This window comes from Musca autumnalis, unplaced genomic scaffold, assembly GCF_047663935.1.
Source record: "Musca autumnalis isolate F117 unplaced genomic scaffold, ASM4766393v1 scaffold_4, whole genome shotgun sequence".
In the NCBI taxonomy this organism is placed as follows: domain Eukaryota; kingdom Metazoa; phylum Arthropoda; class Insecta; order Diptera; family Muscidae; genus Musca; species Musca autumnalis.
Genome location: NW_027411977.1, coordinates 110,799,247 through 110,821,709, shown reverse-complemented (window position 1 = coordinate 110,821,709; position 22,463 = coordinate 110,799,247). Strand labels below are relative to the sequence as shown.

Below are 22,463 nucleotides of genomic sequence, written 5' to 3'. Positions count from 1 at the left end.
CCCAAACATATAATTTTTTTGCTCCCAAGCATATAATTTGTTTGCATCCAAACATATATTTGTTAGCATTACCCAAACATATGTTATGTTTGGGACTGATTGCAAACAAATATACATATGTTTGCTGCATTGAAATTTACGCTCCCTTGCTCTCAGAAAGCGCCTTGTGGTGCATGTGTTTGTTTTTTTGAGGCTTTTGGGTTTGTATTTGTTTGCACCCAAACATATAATTTGTTTGCACCCAAACATATAATTTGTTTGCACCCAAACATATATTTGTTTACAGGACCCAAAAATATGTTATATTTGGGACTGATTGCAAACAAATATATGTTTGCTGCAAAATATGTTTGGGACATATGTTGGAGAGGCCTTTTTTTCCTCCGTGTATGGAATGTGCAATCCTTTGTCCTTTTGCTGGACGAGGAGTGCTGTGGTTGTCTGCTGAGATTGTTGGAACGTAATTTATTCGATACGACCGATGATTGCTTCTCGAAATGATCGTATATCCAACATGCACGATTATCGATTTCAGTTCTTGTTCTATGATTTAGTGACTTAACCGTGTCGAGATATTTACGTCGAGACATCTAAACCTGGAGCTGCTAATTACCATGTTGATTGACGCCGCAATGGGGGTTAAATTGACGGAAGTTGGGCCAAAGATATAATAATCCATAATGCTACTTTAGAGAAACGCTACTTAGGCCGGGTTTTAGAACTTTCGGGCCATTATCGAGTGAAGTATTTTGAATAACATTTTAGCATTGCAATATTAATCACAAAGACTACCTTAATAAAAACCTGAACCTAACTGCATTTTTGTGCGAGAGGTGTATGAGGAGGAGGTGTATTCAGGATCCATATCTCTGGAAGTATTGCCTTCCTGTAGAAAAAAATATACTATTGTAGTCATGATTACCGCCATTAAAATTTCAAAGCTATACCACTTCTAGAACCGTCTTAAATTTTAATATTTCCACGACGATTCGACAATTGCCGCTAAATAGAATCAAAGCGTAGGTATGCCTAAAGGATTTTTAGAGCTTTCGGGCCATTATTTTAGGAGTTATGGACTTGTAGACAATTTCACAGTGTAAATTATTTTAAACCAACATCTAAACTATGGTGTATGAATGTGTGATGTAAAAGCATAGCATAGACAGACTTACACAACTTTACGATGATATCGAGTGGAATGTTGACAGACAGATTCGATGAAATGTTATTGGAGAACTTAAATTTAACTGAATTGCTTAAGCATACAGAGAACGAATGAACTGCCAACATGGTTGGTTGCTGCCTGTGAGTGACCACAGACGATCGACGAACGATTGCTGGCTGGCAGGAAGAACACTCATAGCCTTTCTTAACTGATCATAATGCAATGCCAATTGCATTGACATAAAACTATTGGTTGCAGTGGGACACAAGAAAAAAAACCTCTCTCTCTCGCTGCTTAAAATAAACAAAAATTAAATACAAGCACCTATCAGTACTTGATTTGCACCATACTATATGGTGGCACATGAACAACAATGTTGTTGTGAAGGCAGCCAACCTAAAGTTGGCGGCCAGTTGCTGGACACCCTTCTTCTTGTACGTAGCGATCACAGCCAGCCATGCACATGTTACCTTCATATGCTTTTACTATTTTGCATAAATCATAATGTAATCTGCATCGTGTAGCCAAACGAAATGAAACGAAAAGAAGTTACATACGAGGGAATACAGAATCCTTAGCGACCAAATAAAAATAATGTCCAAGCTTTCATAATTAACTGGGCTCACATAAATGCCACATGCAGCACATGTGGACATGGGGCAATCTTGAACTTAGCATCTGCTTTAAGACAAACATACATACATACATACATACCTATATTCAAAATATTAAGCAGAAGACCAGCATTTTTAAGACAAGCCTAGCAAACATAAACTTCAATCTACCGGAGAGAAAACAACAAACGAAAAAACTAAATATAAAACTTGCGTAAACCCTCACCTTTTTATACATAGCCAAAGAAAATATAAAAAATTAACTATGGGGACAGTGGGTTGATATTTCTTCTTGTAGCCCAATCAAAATTGACATTGAAATAGCAACAAGCAAGATGTAGGCCCAGTATGGATTAATTTTCCCAACACATTACAGTTTTAAAATGTACCGCAAGAACTACAGTCGAACTTTTCTATAACGTATCTTCGAACTTTAACTAAGTTTGGCCAAAATATTACAAAGGTTAAATTTTGGACCGAATAGGCAGATCCGTTCGAGAGTTATCTTACGCTCCTATGAAGGCTAAATTTTGGACCGAATCGGCAAATCCGTTTGAGAGTTACCTTGCGCTCCGACCACTACTCACGGTGTCATAGGGGTTTTTGCAACTTTCAGGCTGTTTTCTCAGGAAGTATGGACTTGTCCCTGATGAAACTTGTACCGTCATATGGAGGGCAGTGAATACAAGTTGTTACAACAAAAATAAAAGCGTTTCGAGAGCAGGTCCTAAACTAAAGTTTTCCGAAATTTTGTGTGGGAGGTACCCGAGGGAATAGACCGATAGAGTCCATATTGGAACCTCATATAAGTTTGATAGAAATTTCACGATGTGCAAAGTATGGACCAAATCGGTTACTCCCTTCAAGAGTTATAAAGAGCACAAATTTTCCGAACACAGTGGGCACAGCAATCTGCTTTAATATAATCCGCGTATCTTAGGCGGCCTTTTGTCAGAAAAATGCGCAATATTTTTCAAAAAAAAAAAAAAAAAAAAAAAAACGAAAGTAGCTCAAGGTTGTTTTTGTAACAGTGTTTTGTTATTATGTTCTATCTCCAGTTCCAGGAAAGCGGCTACTTCGATGGGATGTAACCACTGATCCACTGGAGTTAGATGAGTAGGTTTGGCGGGGCAGTTGAATAGGTGCTTGGTATCGTGCGGCACCGACGTAGACAGGGGGGGGGGGGCCCGGGCCCCCCCGAAATGATTTTAGTTCCCATATGATATTAGCCTATGTTACACATTTTTTAATTTTTGAGTAAAATTTTAAACTGTTTTAAATTGTTCAAGAAATATGTAAAGTAGTTCGAAGCATTACAACATATTGAAAATATAAAAATAATGAACAAGTTAGGCTTTTTGAGCATTTTTATGCATAGTTCTTCTTAAGTTTTAATGTGTTGTTTAAGCGTTTAATCGGAATTTTAGGCTGACTGTGTTACCAAGTTCAGAACAATACGTTTATTTGTATTTATTGAACGTTTGTAACATATTAGGCCCAATACTTTGGCTTTTAAACAACATCCAGAAAAAAACATTTTTGCGATATTTTGTTTTTGAAATTTTTTATAAGAGCAATTCAACAATAAAATGTAAAACCGTGATTTTGAAATTCATAACTATTACAAATTCTTTATTATGTTTGAAATTTGCAATAAAAAACTATGTACATCAACCATTTTTTATGATATAATTTCTGTTCCACCGCAGTGTCGTAAATGTATATTGGACAAAAGGATTTTTCTGTCGAATTTTTATGTTTTGTTCGACCTTTCGAATGTTAATAAAATCAAGATTATTGAGCTTGAGGTCAATGTTTATATTTTACTAGCTGAACCCGGTACGCTTCGCTACCCTGTATAAGGTAAAATATATTTTGACAAATTTATTTGTAAGCCAATTTTCGTCTCATTGCAACTTTCATTAAAATCGGGTATATAAAGCGTGTTTGTGCATCAAATACATGAAATCGGACGAAAATATATATGGGAGATATATCCAAATCTGAACCGATTTCAATATAATTTGAAAAATTTATTTCTAGACCCAATTTCGTCACACATTCCAAATTTGATTGAAATTGGACATACATAGCGTGTTTAATAAATAAAATACATGAAATCGGCCGAAAATATATATAGGCGCTATATCCAAATCGGAACCGATTTCAATCGATTATTTTTAGACCAAATTCCTGCACACATCCAAAATTTGGAGACATTATCTGTTACCATGCTATAGATATTTGCATAAAAAATATAAATTTTTTTGGAGGTACCTCCGATTCTGATGCTATATCAACGCGGAATTTCAGCAATTTTTATAGCCTATGTTACCTTCAGGCCATGTAGTGATATACTCTGTAAATTTCAGGAAGATCGGTTCAGCGGTTTTTGAGTCCATAAACTTCACACAAACAAACGTACAAACATTTTTCTACTTTATATATATATATTAATTTATTATTGCTCTGTTCCTGAACCTGCAAGAAGCTACTAGTTTTTACTACGATAACATTTTTTCCATTATGTTGTCGAAGAAAATAGTAAAAAATAGTATATTCTTGCAGTTCTGAAACAGACCATATATTATATTATTTCCAATATTTCAAAATTACAATGAATTTCATCTTCAGAGATTTTTCTGTCGATTACTCTTTAAATAAAACAAGCAGAAAAAGTCATAGAAACCCACAGCAATTGTACTTTGGGAAGTACTTTCAATGGATGCACATTTCTAGAAATGTTAATTTTTCCTCCTTCGGTAAAGGACCTTGTGACGACAAACGAAATCTAAAAACTGATCGGAAACAGGTTATTTTTCGACAAAATCTCAACAAGTACCACTCGACTTTGCGGACAGGAATATACCCTGAGCCTGTGTGAATTGAAACTTTCATCTATAGACAGATCGAATAGCAAACAAAATATGGATTTGTATCATTAATCACAAGTGTTGCAGAGGAGCTATGGAGAAATGGACCGGACCGACATAGTTCATTTTGGGCGTAGATCTTATTTTGGGAGTCATTCCTTTCAAAAGATATTGCGCCAACCAGTCATTTCAGTTCGCCACAGTATAATTTTCACCTTTTGACTCTTATGTCAGGAAATATGGACTTGCCCACCAAAAACAAAATACCGCTCTAAACACAAGGAATACCTTCAGTAAAAATGTCTAAAGATCCTCAGAAGAAATATACCGAAAAGCACCATCTTAGAATTTTGTATGTATAAGGCTCGCTGAAATATTGCGATAAAGTTTGGACCAACGCAGTATCCAGTTCGAAATTTGTCGTCGCACTAGCCACTACACATGATTACCTTAGGAGTTCTTTACAGCTTTCGGGCCATTTTCTCTGGAAGTATAGACTTGCCTCTGAAAAACTTGGACGGTAGTAATTGGAGCCCGAGAAAACTTGTTGCAAAAAAGCAAAGCGTTTCCAGAGAGTTTTTTGCTTTGTATTAATTTATTAATTTCATATTTTTACTTATAACTAAATTATTAGCATAAAGGAAGTGAAGCTATGACCATTGAGATCTTAAGCTTACACAGCTTATCCAGAGAGGTCTTAAACTGCACTTCGCTGAACATTTCTGAAATACTCTGCGGAAGTTTGCCGAAAGAGTAGATCGATATGGCCCATCTTCGAAGTTGATTGAAATATCACGAAGGCCAAATTTTGGACCGAATCGGTTGATGTGTTTGAGAATTATAGTGCTCTCCAGGCGGCTACCCAGACGATCGGACATAGCTAAGTCAACTCCAAGTTTCCTGAAACAGATTTCTTCCAAACACACTTTGGGCCTAAAGCCATTATTTCGATGAGGCATATTTAGCCAAAAGGCTGAGAGTATAAATGTACATGTATAGACCTTGGATTGGGCGACATAATTTAATTTTAAAAGAAGTTAAGACTGGATTCCAGAGTTTCCCCTGTTCCTGATAAGTTTATGAGAAGATCCAGAATTTCTATAAGAGAAGTCCGACGATTGGACGCCAAAATTAGTCTATTGACAGATGCACGATTTGGCGACAGAATTTGTCATTTACATAACCGCGATTAGGTGCTAGAATTTCTTGATGGATAGCCTAAATATTGCTCAGCATTAGTTCTCGGCCTTCAGAAATTCTTTGTGATAAGTAGACATCGGATTTTTGCTTATTTTTGGAAATTATAATGTTATGATATTTAAAAATTAAATGTTATGATATTTCTAAGGTTTTCCATTGTATTCGATTTCTTTTGGTCTTACCGAAGTGATATCACTGAATTTCATAACATTCACTGTAGATGTGAATTATTTGATAAATGATACGCCCAAAAATATATGGGATTATTAATAAATTCATTGTTTGTGACATATTGCCAAAAAGTTCTAAAAACAAGATAAAAATGGCCAAGAAGTCTTACGCTATTTGAATTAAAAAATAGTAATGAAAATTATTTTATCAGTAGAATAAGTCTGAAATAAGGTTTACATCTTTGCTAAATAAGACATTTTCGCTAACATGAACTTTCAAAATTTTGGTCAGGTGGGCCCCCCCCGAAATGAAATCCTGGCTACGTCCCTGTCGTGCGGGCCCATGCCGCATACAAGGCAGATGTCTTGCACGGTGTGATCGATTCCCGCCCAATAGGAATTTAGGGGACTGCAATATCCCGAGCGTAATTGAGCCAAAACTATTCTGGTTTGTCGTGGCAGTTGACGCTCTTCAGCTGCGATAGGTGGGGGATGTGCTCCAATGACTGCATTCACACAATAATTGCGTATAGTTTTAGCAACTGTGTCCGTGTGAATGCTGTTCAAACCTGCCTGATATGCCTGTTGATCTAGAGGTTCCCTCCTATATTGTTGGACCTCCGTCTCTAGAGCATGAATATCCTTCTTGACATGCCTGGATGTATCGGTGGCCAGCAGATAGTGATTGGGACGGCTCTCACGGTAACACCCGAGCAAGGACTGCAACGATAGCATCTCATTATGTTGCCGTACTGGAAGAATCTTTGCCTCCTAGTGTAGATGGTCCACTGTAGATTTGAGGAGGCACCCTGTTGCTGTTCTGAGGGCGGCGTTCTGACTCACTGCGTGTCACATAAATTCGGGGACCAAACTGGCGCCGCATACCTTACCACAGACCGACCTATCGCTTTATACGTGGTCAACAAGGTTTCTTTATCTGCACCCCAAGTGCTGCCGGCTAGGGACTTGAGGACCTTGTTCCTACATTTCAGTTTATCGCAGATAGCTGTGGCATGCGAGGACGACGTGAAAGTTGTATCGAATGGAAACCCAAAAAAATTTTGGGCAGTTTGTGGTCGGAATTCTGCTACCATCGACCACGACATTCAAGTCTCTTCTATACTGTACCGTCCTTGTGGTGAACCGTCGATTTAGTGGCGGATATCTGCATATTCCTCGCGTGGAAAAAGGTGGTAAGATCGGTTAAATTGAAGTTCAGTCTCTCACAGATGCCATCATTGTAGGTACCTGACGCCAGGATCGTACAATCATCCGCATACGTTACGATCTCAATGCCGTCTGGAGGGGGCGGAATACAGGAAAGGTAGAGGTTAAACAATTCCTGAGATATCACCCCTCCTTGGGGAACTTCCTGTTTCACTCTACGGGGCTTGGACTTCTTGTTCCTGAATTCCACATACGACTGGCGACCACATATATAGCTGATTATCCAACGTTTCAGACTTGGTCGGAGGGTTGTCTGCTCGATGTCTTCGAACAGCGTGGAATGTTTGGCAGTATCAAAGGCTTTTGGTAAGTCAAGCGCCACCATCACTGTTCTATCACACGGCCGCTCCTGGTTGAGTCCTCGACAAATATGTGTGGAAATGGCGTGCAGCGCTGGTGTCAGGCTGTGCTGCTTACGGAATCCATGCTGATGATCGGCAACTTGATAGATATTTATGATGCTGGGGAGCAAAAGCGAAATCGGCCTGTACGATTCACCTTTGCTGGCATCTTTGCTGGCTTCAGTAGCGGGACTACCCTCCCCATTTTCCAGATTTCGGGAACAATAAGGGTGGCTAGCGACAGGTGTATAACTTTAGTGAGATACTCCACTCCCGGCTCATCCAACTGTTTCAACATTACCATGGAAATTCCGTCAGGATTCAACGCTTTGGATGATTTAGCGTTCTTGATGGCATTCGCAACATCATCCATTGTAAACTGTGGTGGTTCATCCTCGGCAGGAAGAGATCTAATGCGACGTAACACTCTTCTCTTCGGCCTGTCACTCTCGGGGTGCTCGACAAACTGTCGATAGAAGTAACTTGCACACCTCTTTGGGTCAGTCGACGTAATGTCGCCAAACGTGACTGAGGTCCTGTCATCCCTCCTTCCGGGGTTCGAGAGTGACTTAACCGTTGCCCACAATTCACTTATACCGGCTCCAATGTTGCAACTCTTCAGATGATTTAACCACTTGTTCCGCTTATGTTCGCCGACCAGCCTGTTAACTTCCCGTATCAGCTCTCTGACTCTGGGGTCGTCGGGGTTGGTTCGACGAAGATCACCACGCTTATTTGCTAATCCCGTCGCATCTGCTGGGAAATTTGGTCTTACTTGGGGTATTCGACCAGCAGGTATTAGGTGAGCGGCTGCAGTATTGATGATGTCTCGGAACGTCCTTTCCGCTACCCGAGGTTAAGAGGTGATGAAATCGGGTGGTCTGTTGATGGAGTCAATTATGGGGAGATGGTCTGATCCACGGGAAATTACGGGTTGCCAGGTGACGTCATTTGTCAGACCAGCTGACACGATGTTTATGCCTGGCGAACTGTGAGACGCCCCTCTAATTCTGGTAGGGACGTTCTCATTGACCGAGCAAAACGTAGAGCTATCAGCGCTATATCCCTCTGGTCGTTTCGAAGGGTCGAATGGAGTAAATTATGGGGAGATGGTCTGATCCAAGGGAAATGGCGGGTTACCAGGTGACTCATTTGTCAGACCAGGTGACACGATGTTTATGTCTGGCGAACTGTGACACGCTCCTCTAATTCGTTCTCATTGACCGAGCAAAACGTAGAGCTATCAGCGCTATACCCCTCTGGTCGTTGGTCGAAGGGTCGAATGCCACATATCATGATGCGCATTAAAGTCCCCCAGGACCAGACGATTATGACCTTCCAAAAGCGGGCTAATGTCAGGCTTAAAATCTGAGACACAGCTATTTCTCGGCGGGATGTATACGTTCAGCAGCTCTATCTCGGCAGTTCCACACCTGACTACCTACCCCCATACATTCCATGTACGGGTCGTTAGAGGCAGGCTCAACCGAGATAGGTCTGTATTGAACAGACGGGTGCAAAAGGAAAGCTAATCCCCCACCTCCACATCTGGTGCGATCCTTCCTTATTACCTTGTAACCATCACAACATAATGAGCTGTGGTCGTTCAGCATGGTTTCCTGCACCACCGCGACCTTGATCATCTTCCGATTCATAAATTCCACTATTTCATCGATCTTACCTCGTAGTCCATTGCAATTAAGTTGCAAAAAGGTTGCATATTCTGGGAGTTAAACGCTGCGCGTGCGGCTGCTGTTGGGGGGACTGCGGAGGAGTTTCGTAATCTGACGAAGAAGGAGTTTCCCAATCTGACGACGACGACTCACTGGGGGCTGTGTTGTGACAAGTCCAGAGCAATGCCGATCTTTGTTATTGTTGAAGTTACGAAGATTTTCGGCAATTCACACACACACGATCCGAACGCAACGAAAGAGCACACAAAAGAGAGCAAATGTTTTGATTTGTTTTTGTTTTGCAACATGCGTGCATACAACCTTACTAACACACTGTCAAAAGATGCCAATATTCAGAATCTTGTGTGCCCTCTTCTTGGTCGGCAGTGGTGCAGAGCAACCCCTTAAATGCACCCACTCCTGACATCTATTGCATCTCACCGAAGATTGGATATGAGTGGAAGATGCGGATGTGACAAACCGAGCACAAATATATTGGCCCATGGTTTTCCTCCCTACCGGCACGGACCAAAAGAATCCGGAGCAGACATTCCGGGATATGCTGCTCCCAGCACAGAAAAACGAAACAAATACAAACACATGTACACTGAGGTGGCAGCCGCTGGCCGGAACGCTGATGTTGTGTGATTCCGGGTCAATCCGGTACAGAGAACCCGCTGCCGTTGGATTGCTCAAGGTATGATCTATATGATGAAAACAAAATCTTCTGAAAAAATTTGGAAGATTTCTTGTAAAAAAATGCATCAAAATTTTCATTTTTCGTGCTCAACAAGTGGCCATAACCCCTTAAGTGAAAAATTTTGAACTGTTCTAGTGGAGGTACCCGAAAAACTAATGAATTGGGACAACATTTCGCTCAGGGATTTGAACTCACGACTTTGGCACCTTTTCAGGATTTTAAGGTCATTAGAGTTTGCTAATCGTCAGGGATAGAACGAACGATCTGTGTGATAAATACATTATAGCATCCCATTGTGCACAAAACGACAGAAGAGTATTTGCAGTTTTGGAAAAATTTCTCATCTGTAGTTGTATTTCGTTTAACTGATGCTGTTGTTGTTGCACTTTTTTTTTGGTTGAGTTGAAGATCACAGCTAACTTAAAACCTATGGGAAATAATTTATGCCTTTGGTTTCATCTGCTGGAGAAAGGAACTTTAACCAAATCAAAACTTTAACCACTCACTGGTTAAAGACGACGTAGGAGGATAACACCAACCTTAACAGCAAACAACCAAAACAACAACAACAACAACATTTAAAGTAACAATACTAGCTTAAGCAATCGCAGGGTAAGGATACAAATAAAAATCAAACAACAACAATTCAAAGTTACACACATTTTAAGGAAATCACAAAACCAAAAAAATGGAGAAACACAGAACTACTCATCATCAGTACAACTAAGCCAAAATATCGGCGCAACATGCGCCATCGTGTCTTAACATCATAAAGCAACAACCACCTCCCGGCAGATACGGGCGATTTAACGGGGGACAAACATGAAGCAAATAGCAAACGGCATATGCATCATGTATCTAAGTGAAGTTAAGGTACGGAACAGAACCCTAAGCAACAATCAAAACAAGCACCCTCTTGAGAAAATCAACAAAATTATAAATTATCAAATGTTCGGTTTTCGATTCCAATGCGCCACAATGGAGTTTTAAACGTTCGCAAAGAAAATCTGTGTCTGGGCACAAAATCAATAAACGACAAGGAATTGTGAACACCAACAACCAACAACAACAGCGAAAATTGGCAAATAAAATTTATGCACAATTAAATCACAAGCGAAATTATTAATGTGGACGTTCACGCTTTTCAATGTGTGTGGATGATGTGGATGATGCTCCTCTGGAAGACTTCGTTCGCTTGATGCCCATGTTGCATTTAAGATCAATAAAACATTTGATATCGATTATTATTGATGTTTAAGGCTTCTGCTTTGCTGAGAAAGAAAAAGGAACAACATGTTGCCAAAAAACAACAAAACAAATGAAAAATGTAACGCGAATCTCAAGACGCACCAACAAACAGACAGACAGGGAGAAAATAAAGCGTTGAAATGTCAATAAACAATAAAACAAATGGAAATGGCGTTTAAATCGACCGTGGCTATTTTTTTGTAACTCTCACTATGAGAAAAATGTATTTTTGTAGTAGATATGGGCGGGAGGTTTAAATTTTGCCCCATTTTCACCATTTCTTGGGAAGTGGATACTTAGCCCCTAAGGTGTCACTGCTTATATCATTTTACCAAGCCTTACCCTACTTAATATGATATTTGGCCCATGGTCCATAAAGGATCAAAATATTCGTTACTAATTCAAAACACTATTATAGGCAATGAAAACCCACCAAAAGAAAAAAATTTGAACTTTTGTAGACCAAACATACACACAATAAGGCCAGGATAAGGAAGAGGCAGAGGATGGTGTATGTAATAAAAAATGGTGTGTACTCATACGTATGTATGTGTAGGCATGTCTAGTACACAACGGCATTAGGCGCCGGATATTGTTCAGAGGTTAAGACGTTAACAACATAGAAAATTGCCATTAGCATATGAGCGGACATTATAGACTCACTGATGTTTATTGAATTTGGGATTTTTTCTACTGCTCATGTGGAGGATGAGGGTAGCCATTTGATGGTGATGATGCTGGTTGTGATCATACGCTTTTTTTGTTTTAGTCTAGCATTGATTGGTGTTACTCAGATCTACAACGACAGAGAATTTATGAACAACATTTGTGCAATTTATTTATTTTACAACGTTTGCATACCACAAACAAACATCGGGCATCGAATCGAAATTGCTAGCAAGAGACATGTAATGAACAATAAATCGATGCTTCAAAGGAGTAATTGCAATTTTTAGAAGCAGAAAAAACCACGGCTGTGAGTTTATTCGTCGGTTTTGCTGAATTAAAATCTAATCTTAATATATGATATTAAGGGGTTATGGCCACTTACAAATTTAAAAAAAACGAATATTTTTTTATTGGTTCATTTTAAAGTACAGGTGGATAGAATATGTTGCAAAAAATTTTGAGCCGATCGGACAAAAATTAGCTGAGATAAGAGCGTTAGAAAGAGAAAATTCATTGTGATTTGTATGTAACATCGAAGTTTTAAATGCGGTTTTTTTCGAAATGGCATTTTTGAATTCGGTGCCCACTGTACCTCAAAAATGGATGATCCGATCTTCGTATGTTTTTGTGGGGTTATTATACATATTAAAAGAATGTACTTAAGCGAGAGACTTAAAAAAATATGGACTTATGGCCAAAAAAGGTGTCCATTTTTGGAAGGTCCCCAATCAAAGCTTTGATATTCGTCATTATTATTAAAATCGCAAATAAAAGTTGGGTTCTATTAGCGGCTATTGCGATATCTTCGTTCTTTAACCTACGACAACCTACGTTACATCGTTGCAAAGGTAATATTTTCTTTTTTCATTAGCAGATTTTGCTTTTGAGAAGCGGAGATATTCTCTTTGTAATAAAATGTTGACTTTTTCTCCAAATAAGTTTTGCCCATTCCGACCCCTGAATATTATCCGGCCATCGCCAAAATCAATAGGTTTCTTCCCCTCCGGGACCTTCATCAACACCCAAAATTTGGTGACGTCGGATTAAAATTGCGACCTGTAGAGTGATTACAAGGTTTAGATGGACAGACGGATGGACACACATAGCCAGATCGACTCAGCTAGGAGACATTCGGTCTTTCGATGCCATACTAAAATTTTCATATTTTTCTTCGAAAAAAATTCATGAAAAGTGGTTTTAATTGGGCTTTACAACTGGGACATTGCTAGATCGACTCCCTACTATCTGATACGGATTTAGTCAGGTCTAAAACCATGATATCAATGGTTTATCCATATAGTCCATCCTCTTTAATTAAAAAAAGTACATTGTACGGTATTTGATTGAAGCGAATATAGCCTCTACTCTTTTCATTCTAAACCTTACATAACCCAAAATCACCCATATCTGACTTTTACAAATAAATTCATTCACATAGTTATCAGCAGTCGGGCATTAAAATTAAATTAATTGACCACTTAGAATGGCATTAATATTGAACCATCTTTTCCGAAAAATCAACAATCAACTAAATCCTCTTTATGTCCTTTAAAATGTTTCCAACAATGGGGACAAAAGGAACGAGAAAGATTTTAAATTAATTGACGCTTAAGAACATCTCAATGGCATAATCTGCGTGTGTGTGCCGTTAAAGAAGAAGCGGATGGACTAAAACCCTAATTAAGCGGATTTAAAAGCCATGGTTTAATTTTTGTTACCCGTTCGGCATTAAATGAATGCTTATTTTAAAAGCGCATAACTCTTGTTGACAAAAAAAAAAAAAAAAAAAAACACAAGGCGGGCGTAATGATATGAGTGGGGGGCAGGCAACAAGTGGTGTTAAAGCCAAGTCTGCCTCGAATCCGGACATTTTATAGCATCCCAAAAGTAAACGACAACTTTGTAGTATGGAATTGTAGCTGTGTATTTATGCAAAAGCATACGACGAGTATGCTACAATTAAATTAAGTTAGTTGGTCATTATCAGATGAGCTTCTGGAAATACGGTTGGTTGCTGATCGCTTGTTTACTTTTTCTTAGGGTTTATTTCGTTTCTGTTTATTCTCCCAGTTCCAGGTTGTTGGAGTTTCCTGACATATTAAATGGCCATATGAGTTCATGTTTATGGCCATCTTTAAGGGAACATCCAGTTTTAACTATGTGTGATGATATTACTGCGGTTGGATGTGCTAATGGATACCAAAATGGAGACGACCACACACATCGTTGTAGATTTCTGGAAAAGCTTCTGTGCAGTTGAATGCATCTACACCGGCATTGAGTTAAAAGTGAAAACGGTCCATAGATTAAACATCCAGCAACAACAAATGTAAAAAATAAGCAGTGCCATACTGCAGCAAACTATGGCTGATATTATCATAAATAATGTAGATCAACGTGACACTTTGTGATCTTTGCTTTGCAGGGTTACAGAAGTCAGTGTGGTATAACAATGATGGAAAATCGATATGAAAGAAATAATTCAAAATATTGTATCACCATTACACAGGGGAAATATAGGCTAAAAGTTGCCTAAAGCCCAAAATATTTAGTTTCAGTTACCATGCTGATTTCTTAACTTATTAACTTACTACGAAGCAATAAATTGGAGACATACCTGTAAATAAATAAAAATAAAAATTATTATTAATAATGGGGCATATTTAGAAAAGTAATAAAAGAGAAAATTTTATAAAACATTAAAGTCATTGTCATTTTATAAAATATTAAATAGTTTTCAAAATTTTCCTCATTTTTAAACTGCTCCCTTTAAAAAAGATTATATTTTAGCTTAAAACTTAAAGAAAAGCTACTGTCAAAATATGTAGAAACAAAAAGTCTGAAAGTGTTCTTGAGTAGCATTGCATTGCCCAAAGCCTTCTAGGAAGGGACGGGTTAACAACTCTGACTGACACACGGTCACCGTTTTAGCATTGTGAGAATTTTATCATTGCAACTGTTGCAGCCAGCTTATGGAAATCACTTCTCTTCCACATAATGTTCAGCTAGTGAAAAATATAGTAAGGTCAGATTCTTAAAAAATAAGAAGAATTACACAAAATCCTTGCTAACAACAGGTAGACGGGAACACGGGTTCGTCACTTAACAACAGAGTTTTATTTTTGAAATATGAAATTCCCTTGAAACAGGCGGGCACACACACACTCACAGACCGACAGAGAAGATATCGTGGTTTTTAATATACGCACGCATGCGCATGTCTCACGTTTATCTTGCCAAGTTCATCATTTCCCAAAGAAGTGACCACCGCCAGCCACCAAGTTTAGATCCCTTCTTCATTTGCATTGTAATTCGGCGCTGAAGATTTAACTCTTCTTTTTTTGTTTGCTTCTTGGTTTTATGGTTGGAATATTGCCGCTGATTTAGTTTGTTTGCCTTTGTGTCTGACTTAGTGATGCCGACTGTCCAAGTTAATAACATCTAATTTGTCATCGTTGAAGAACTAATTTTTCTTAAGTGATAACGTCAAACAAAGCGGCTACTAGTTTTGAATGTTGCATCACGTACTTCTTCGAAGTCGATGTGGCTTTGTGTGCGGCCTTTAATTTCCTTTTTTTGGGTTAAATGATTTTCTAAGTCCCAAAGGCAGACAAAAGACTTCGTAGGAAAAATGCTACAGTTGTCATTTAAATGACAATTCTGTTAACATAAAAATATTAGATTTGGACTTGTTTGTGGACGAAACAACTTTCTTATAAAAATGACCTTATTCATTTCTTTCCCAAAGTTTTTTTCATTTCTAAGAAATTTTGCCAAGATTTGTTTTAACAAATAAAAGTCGATAACATTTCAAATGAAATCCCAACTAATTCCTCTAATTAAGTTAGAAATTTGTACTCTCATAATGTGAGAATATAATCTGATGAGAAGGCTGGCTTCCATGGCATTGGTGAGTGTCAAAATTGGGATGTTATCCCAATGAAAACATTGGCTACTTCATTTTTTACAAGTAAAAGAACATGATCAGTAACCGCGATAATGTTGATACATATTTTTCATATCTACATTTTTCTTCAATTAAAATAGTCGTTTAAATCCTACAATCTTTTTTGGTTTATTATGTTTTAACTGTCTGTCTATCTCGATTATTTCGACTTCTACAAAACATTACATACAGCGATCGCTTTCCTGAGTATGGAAATTTCCATGTGATACTGCTCTACAAGAGGTGTCGTGTTATGTTTTACATTTCGTCGGACCTGGTGATGAAGAGGATATGAAGTTTTGAGAGAAGCCTTCCTTTGTCCCATCTGCGATGTTTATGGAAAAAGAGCTTTTACAGACTTTCAAATTTTGTATTTTAATTTGTATAAGTCATCGTTTAAAGGGGGAGTTTAAAGTAGCTACAACATAACAAGTAAAAAGTCGTTAAGTTCGGCCGCTCCGAATCTGTTCTTCGGATCTGTCCTTCGGGGTTCATAATATACTCACCAAGGCCTTTCTTCCCCAAGAGGAATTTTCCGTGCCCCAGACTTTCACCTCCATTTTGTTGCACAGTATTATCTAATCTAATATAAAAAAAATGTGTTCAGGTAGGTGAAAGGTACCACGTACGGGACTATATCAAAGAGTCAACCTATCTTTAAACTTTTGGCGGAAAAGTTTTATAGCTGCAGGGAACTTCAAGAGTCAAATTGAGGGTAGTTTCATCAAAACAATGTAGACCCTCAAAAATGGACCCATGTTGACGAATTTTGGTGAAGAAATTTCGTGACCACTGAAAATTCCCGAAAATCGGGAGGTACAGTTATATGGGTGGATATACCAAAACATGGACATATGTATTTTGACGATTATTTTTGAATAGACAAAAATGTAGCTAAAATTCTCAAAATACCGATCATTACATCTAGTTCGGTTAAAAATTGCAGCAAAAATTCTCAAAATACCGAAAATCGGGAGATACCGTTATATGGGGGCTATACCAAAACATGGACCTATGTTGACGATGTTTCGTTGGAGATGTTTTTTGACCACTGAGAATCTCAAATTGCAAATTACAGCTAGTTCAGGTAAAAAATTGTAGCTTAAATTCTCAAAATACCGAAAATCGGGAGGTACCGATATATGGGGGCTATACCAAAACATGGACCTATGTTGACGATGTTTCGTTGGAGATGTTTTATGACCACTGAGAACTTCAAATGTCAAATTACAGTTATTTCGGTTAAAAACTGTGGCTAAAATTCTCAAAATACCGAAAATCAGGAGGTACCGTTATATGGGGGCTATACCAAAATATGGACCTATGTTGACGATGTTTGGTGGAGATGTTTCATGACCACTGAGAACCTCAAATTGCGAATTACAGCTAGTTCGGTTAAAAATTGTAGCTTAAATTCTCAAAATACCGAAAATCGGGAGGTACCGATATATGGGGGCTATACCAAAACATTGACCTATGTTGACGATGTTTCGTTGGAGATGTTTTATGACCACTGAGAACTACAAATGTCAAATTACAGCTATTTCGGTTAAAAACTGTAGCTAAAATTCTCAAAATACCGAATATCGGGAGGTACGGTTATAAGGGGGCCATACCAAAACATGGACCTATGTTGACGATGTTTGGTGGAGATGTTAGTTAGATAGTTCGGTTACAAATTGTGGCTAAAATTCTCAAAATACCGAAAATCGGGAAGTACCGTTATATGGGGACTATACCAAAACATGGACATATGTTGACAATGTTTGGTGGAGATATTTCATGACCACTGAGACCCTCAAATGGCAAATTACAGCTAGTTCAGTTAAAAATTGTAGCTAAAATTCTCAAAATACCGAAAATCGGGAGGTACCGATATATGGGGGCTATACCAAAACATGGACCTATGTTGACGATGTTTCGTGGAGATGTTTCATGACCACAGAGAACCTCAAATGTCAAATTGCAGATAGTTCGGTTAAAAATTGTGGCTAAAATTCTCAAAATACCGAAAATCGGGAGGTACCGTTATATGGGGACTATACCAAAACATGGACCTATGCCCATATCCTTTGGAATATAAGTTTGTTGATCACTAGGAACCCTAAGTGCCAAATTATAGCTAATTCGGTCTGAAAATGTGGCAAAGAACGTCAAAATACCTCAAATCAGGAGGTACCGTTATATGGGGGCTATACCAAAGAGTGAACCGATATAGCCCATCTTCGAACTTGACCTGCCTATGGTAAAAAGACGGACGCGGACGCTAGAGTGATTACAACAGACGGATAGACGGACGGACAGACGGACATGGCTAGATCGTCTTAGAATTTTATCCTGATCATAGGGTCGCAAATGATTAGTTCGATGTGTTACAAACGGAATGACAAACTTAATATACCCTCCATACTATGGCGGAGGGTATAAAAAAGTATAGATTTCCAAGCTCTTAGGACTTCTTCACTATGTCAACGGCCGCTAAGTTTTGGAGTGGATATGCCCGTGCCAATGCGGCACAGTGGAGAATCGTTTTTTCCTGGCCAAACCCTGTAACTTTTGAACGGATAAAGATATCTCCATAATTTTTTTGTTCGACCCGAACATTGGTGGCGTCGTTTATTGGGATGGCTAATACAATTTTGTTTTTCAAAATAGTCTGGCTTAATCCCATTGTTGTTGTTTTATTATTTTAAAACAACTAATTTATTAGTGGAAAAAGGTTGGCATTGTTCGCTAAGGGGTAAGGCAAGGAAGACTAGTTTCGATCCACGCCACTGGATCTCATCAGTTCCCTTGTTTCTTGTTTGTGGATATTTTCCACCGAAGTTATTTTTCAATAACTACTTCAACAAGAAACTTTTTATACCCAAACATCAATCGTCAGCTCGAAGTATAAAGGTGAACAAAGAAAAAACTTCAATGAGAAGTTTTTCTTTGGCAACCTAACACAACTCCGACGAAAGTGTTTGCGAAACACACCAAACCTTTTCCCACTGCTATGTCGTCGGTGTCATGCTTAAGTGTTCCATACGCCATTTGCCTGTTTTGAGATAATCGCATTTTAATGTTTTGCGTCACAACTGTGTGGAACTGGCTAAAGCAAATATTTATATTTTTGACTTGAAATATTAATAATAGTGTATAGAACATATTTGCAAAAATTTAGACAAATATATATTGGAATATAAAAGTTATAGAGATTTTTTTTAAAAAGAATTTTTGTCGATTTGTTCCATATCCGCACTTATGACACAAATGTGAAATATTGTAAATCACATGGAACAAAGTGACAAAAAAATTTCATTTTTGCCTCAATAAATTAAATACTTCTAAACCGAAAATTGAAATTCTAATTTATTAAATGTGTTTTTAAACTTGTAAGTTTTTAAAATATTAATTTCATAACTGAAAAAAGTTTATGCTTTCCCGTCGAGGCTTGGATATCTCGGAAACTAGAGCAGATAGGGGAAAGCTGACTAGAAATTCAGAAAGAGCATACCGGAAAACCCTAGAAACCATCTGTATCTCAAAATGTCAAAAATGGCGTATGGAACACTTAAGCATGACACCGACGATGTGTCGTCGAATTTTGACGAAAGCACATAACAAAATGTAATTGGTAGCTTGTCGCAGCCAACCATACAAACGGTGGCAGTGTTTCTCAAATCGAACATTGGTGGCGTCGTTTTTTATTGGGATAGCTAATACAACTTTGTTTTTCAAAATAGTTCGACAGATAACATAATCAGCTTTCCAAAGCATACAAGGCTAAAAAATTCAAGGTTAAAGTTAGAAATTTGAGTTTTCTTCATATTTTGCATGAAAATATGAGTGTTTTTGAGTCTGTCATATGTACAAACTAAAGGTCAAACGCCAATACACAAACTATAAAAATAAAAAAAAATAAATAAATAAAAAAAAAAATTGTTTAAAGAATTTGTTTTAAAAACTTTTGATTGAAAAACGGACCAACGCATTGAAAAAAGGTACACATTTTACCCATGTAATTTCAATAAATTTAAAAAAAGTGTTAAACGGACGGTTGCAAAGGTATGTACATATGGGCTGAAAGGGGACACTTTCGGGCAACATTCTGTGAAAGCGGAGCATTGTTCCAAGCTGTTCGCTAAATTTTCTAATCCACTAAAGTTTTTATTTCACTAAAATGTAGTACCTGAGGAAAAATAAAATAGCTCACTTTGAGTCAACGTTGCGGTAATTAATGGAAACTGTTCTTAAAGACAACAATCCTACCAGGAAAATCCATTCCTGAACCACTGTGTTCCGTAAGTTTAATGTTTCACCCTTTCAATTTATTTGAAATTTTGCCAATTAGGACAAAGATTCGAACGCACACAACCACCATTATGTGACATCCCAGCAAACCAATCGTACCGGCATCGTAACGAAATCGGAACAAAATTCGATGTCCGATGTCGGATCCGAAATCGTAGTGATATCTTAAAGAAAGTTGTGTGAAGTAGTTTGCATAATTTCGAAACGAAATGTCGGAGCGAAATCGGATCGTTGTCGGTACGATATCGGAAGAAAATCCTTGGGAAATTCGGAAGGTGAATTTTTTCTTCCGAATCTTCGTACAGATTTCTGAACGATTTCGGAATAATGTCGTATGAAAATCGGATATACCTTCCGAATCTTCATACAGATTCCTTAACGATTCGGAATAATGTTGTAGGAAGATCGAAGGAAAAAATTTTCTCTGACGCCTTTTTTATTTACCAATTTTTCTTTGGTACGTTTTTTTATTGGAAGATTGTAATTTCAAATGTTCTAATGATATTTCCACTGTTGTTATTATTTCGTAGTTATAGTAGAACAAAGTAAAATTTGTGTACGAATATGTTGGGTCTAACAGCACTAGCTTGAATTATTATATGTTGCATTTATATTTAAAATATTTAAAAATTTTATATGCGAATTTTATAACCAACGACGACAACGAACTAAAATGAAATTAACCCCTTGCTGTTAGATACATAAAAAAGGTTGTTGTTGTGCGAAGGGAAATTTGTTTCCGATATTTCGCTCCGAATTCTTACGGAAATCGGAAGAAAAACATTGGAATATTCGAAGGGAAATTTACTTCCGACATTCTTTCCGAAATCGGAAAGAATTCCCCTACGATAAGTCATATAAAAATCGGAACGAAATCTTAACGATTTTGCTTCCGAAATTGTTCAGATGTGTCGGACATCCGACATTTAGTTTGCTGGGATGTTTCGCTGTTGGTAGCAGCTTATCCGACATATCGGCTGTGGAGTGGCTTCTCAGTCATCGAACTTTTCACTTCTCAAATGCAAGTTGTTTTTGTTTACAGTGATGAGCTTTTTTCTCATTCATCCTGTATGACTTTCCACGACAAACGCTTTTTTTAGCGCAGCTTTCGGAAGTTGTAATTTTGGCTCTGAACGCTAACACGCCGTGACAACACTTTTTCATATGTTTTCAAGGATGTGGGTACAAACCCCAGCCTGGATCAAGGTGATTTTGATTTATTTGAAACTTTGACTATTAGGGCGAAGATCATTTTTAATATTAATATCTCGTTAGAGACGAGCTTAATGACTGTCAAACTTTGTACAAAAATATGTATTTATATAAAATGTGTTACATTCTTCTTTGTTCAGGATTTGATATTCAATTATGTTCAATAGAAAGCAGCCAAACTGATTCTAAATTATAAAAAATTACAATCGGGTCTCATTATTGTATTGATGAAATGCAAATATGTACTTTTTTAAACGATTTTTAATGTAAATCTAGATCAGTATATCTCAAAAATTATGCATTGAGTTGTAAGAACTTTAAATTATATTCCGCCAGTACGAAACACGGAGATGCTAAAAACTATGGGTCATCAAATGACCTCAAACATAGTAGCAGGGTACTAATTTGCCCAGTTGATCTGAGTTCTGTGAACACATTCATTGAGGATTTTAAAGTTATCAACAGCTTTCTTTGGAAAAACTGACCGTGTGGCGACTATACGGTTTGAGAAATGTAGCACGGTTAAATCTGAGTGGTACGCTACAATTTGTTTGCCTGAAGTCTCCTGAGAAATTCCAAAAACGAACAAGAGAAGACGAATCATTCTGCATCATGACAACGCAAGCACTCATACATCGATCCAAATCAGCCACTGTTTGAGCGGACAAAACGTGGAATTGATGGGTCATCCGCCGTACAGCCCTGCCTAGGGATCCAATGACTTCATTTGATTCTAGCATATCAAGAAAAAAGGCGTAGTCAACGATTTTCTTCGCCAGATGATGCTGTTGAAGCGTTCAAAAACCATGATTTGGAGGTGTCTCAATCGGAGTGGAAAAAGTGATTCAACAATTGGTCCAAGCGTGTATAAATCATGCTAAAGACTACTTTGAAAACATTAAAACTATTTTTGATGGTAAATATTCGCCTTTTCTTTGGTAGGCCAGATCATTCAGTCTTGTACTCTGGTGAAGTGAACACCTCAACTGTGAAGTGAAAGTGTAAAATCAGTGGTTAAAAAATACCAAGTGACTTGTGACTTTCATCCCATAAGAGTTTGAAACTAAATTTATCTCTACGCCAAAGCATAAATTGTGTCGATTTGTATGCGGTTAGCTGCAAACAGTGA

The 22,463-nt window shown here is 37.8% G+C and overlaps 1 protein-coding gene across 2 annotated transcripts in view; it reads right to left on the bottom strand.

The window, feature by feature from the left end:
- Window positions 1-12,734: 12,734 nt before the first annotated feature.
- The window catches only part of sowah (ankyrin repeat domain family member sosondowah), a 198,692-nt gene continuing 188,963 nt past the window's right edge, over window positions 12,735-22,463 (bottom strand). For both annotated transcript variants that reach the window (XM_073987400.1, XM_073987401.1), the window contains exon 4: window positions 12,735-14,497. In XM_073987400.1, coding sequence (XP_073843501.1) covers window positions 14,471-14,497 — 27 coding nt within the window. In that variant the 3' untranslated portion in view covers window positions 12,735-14,470. The remainder of the gene's footprint in view (window positions 14,498-22,463) is intronic.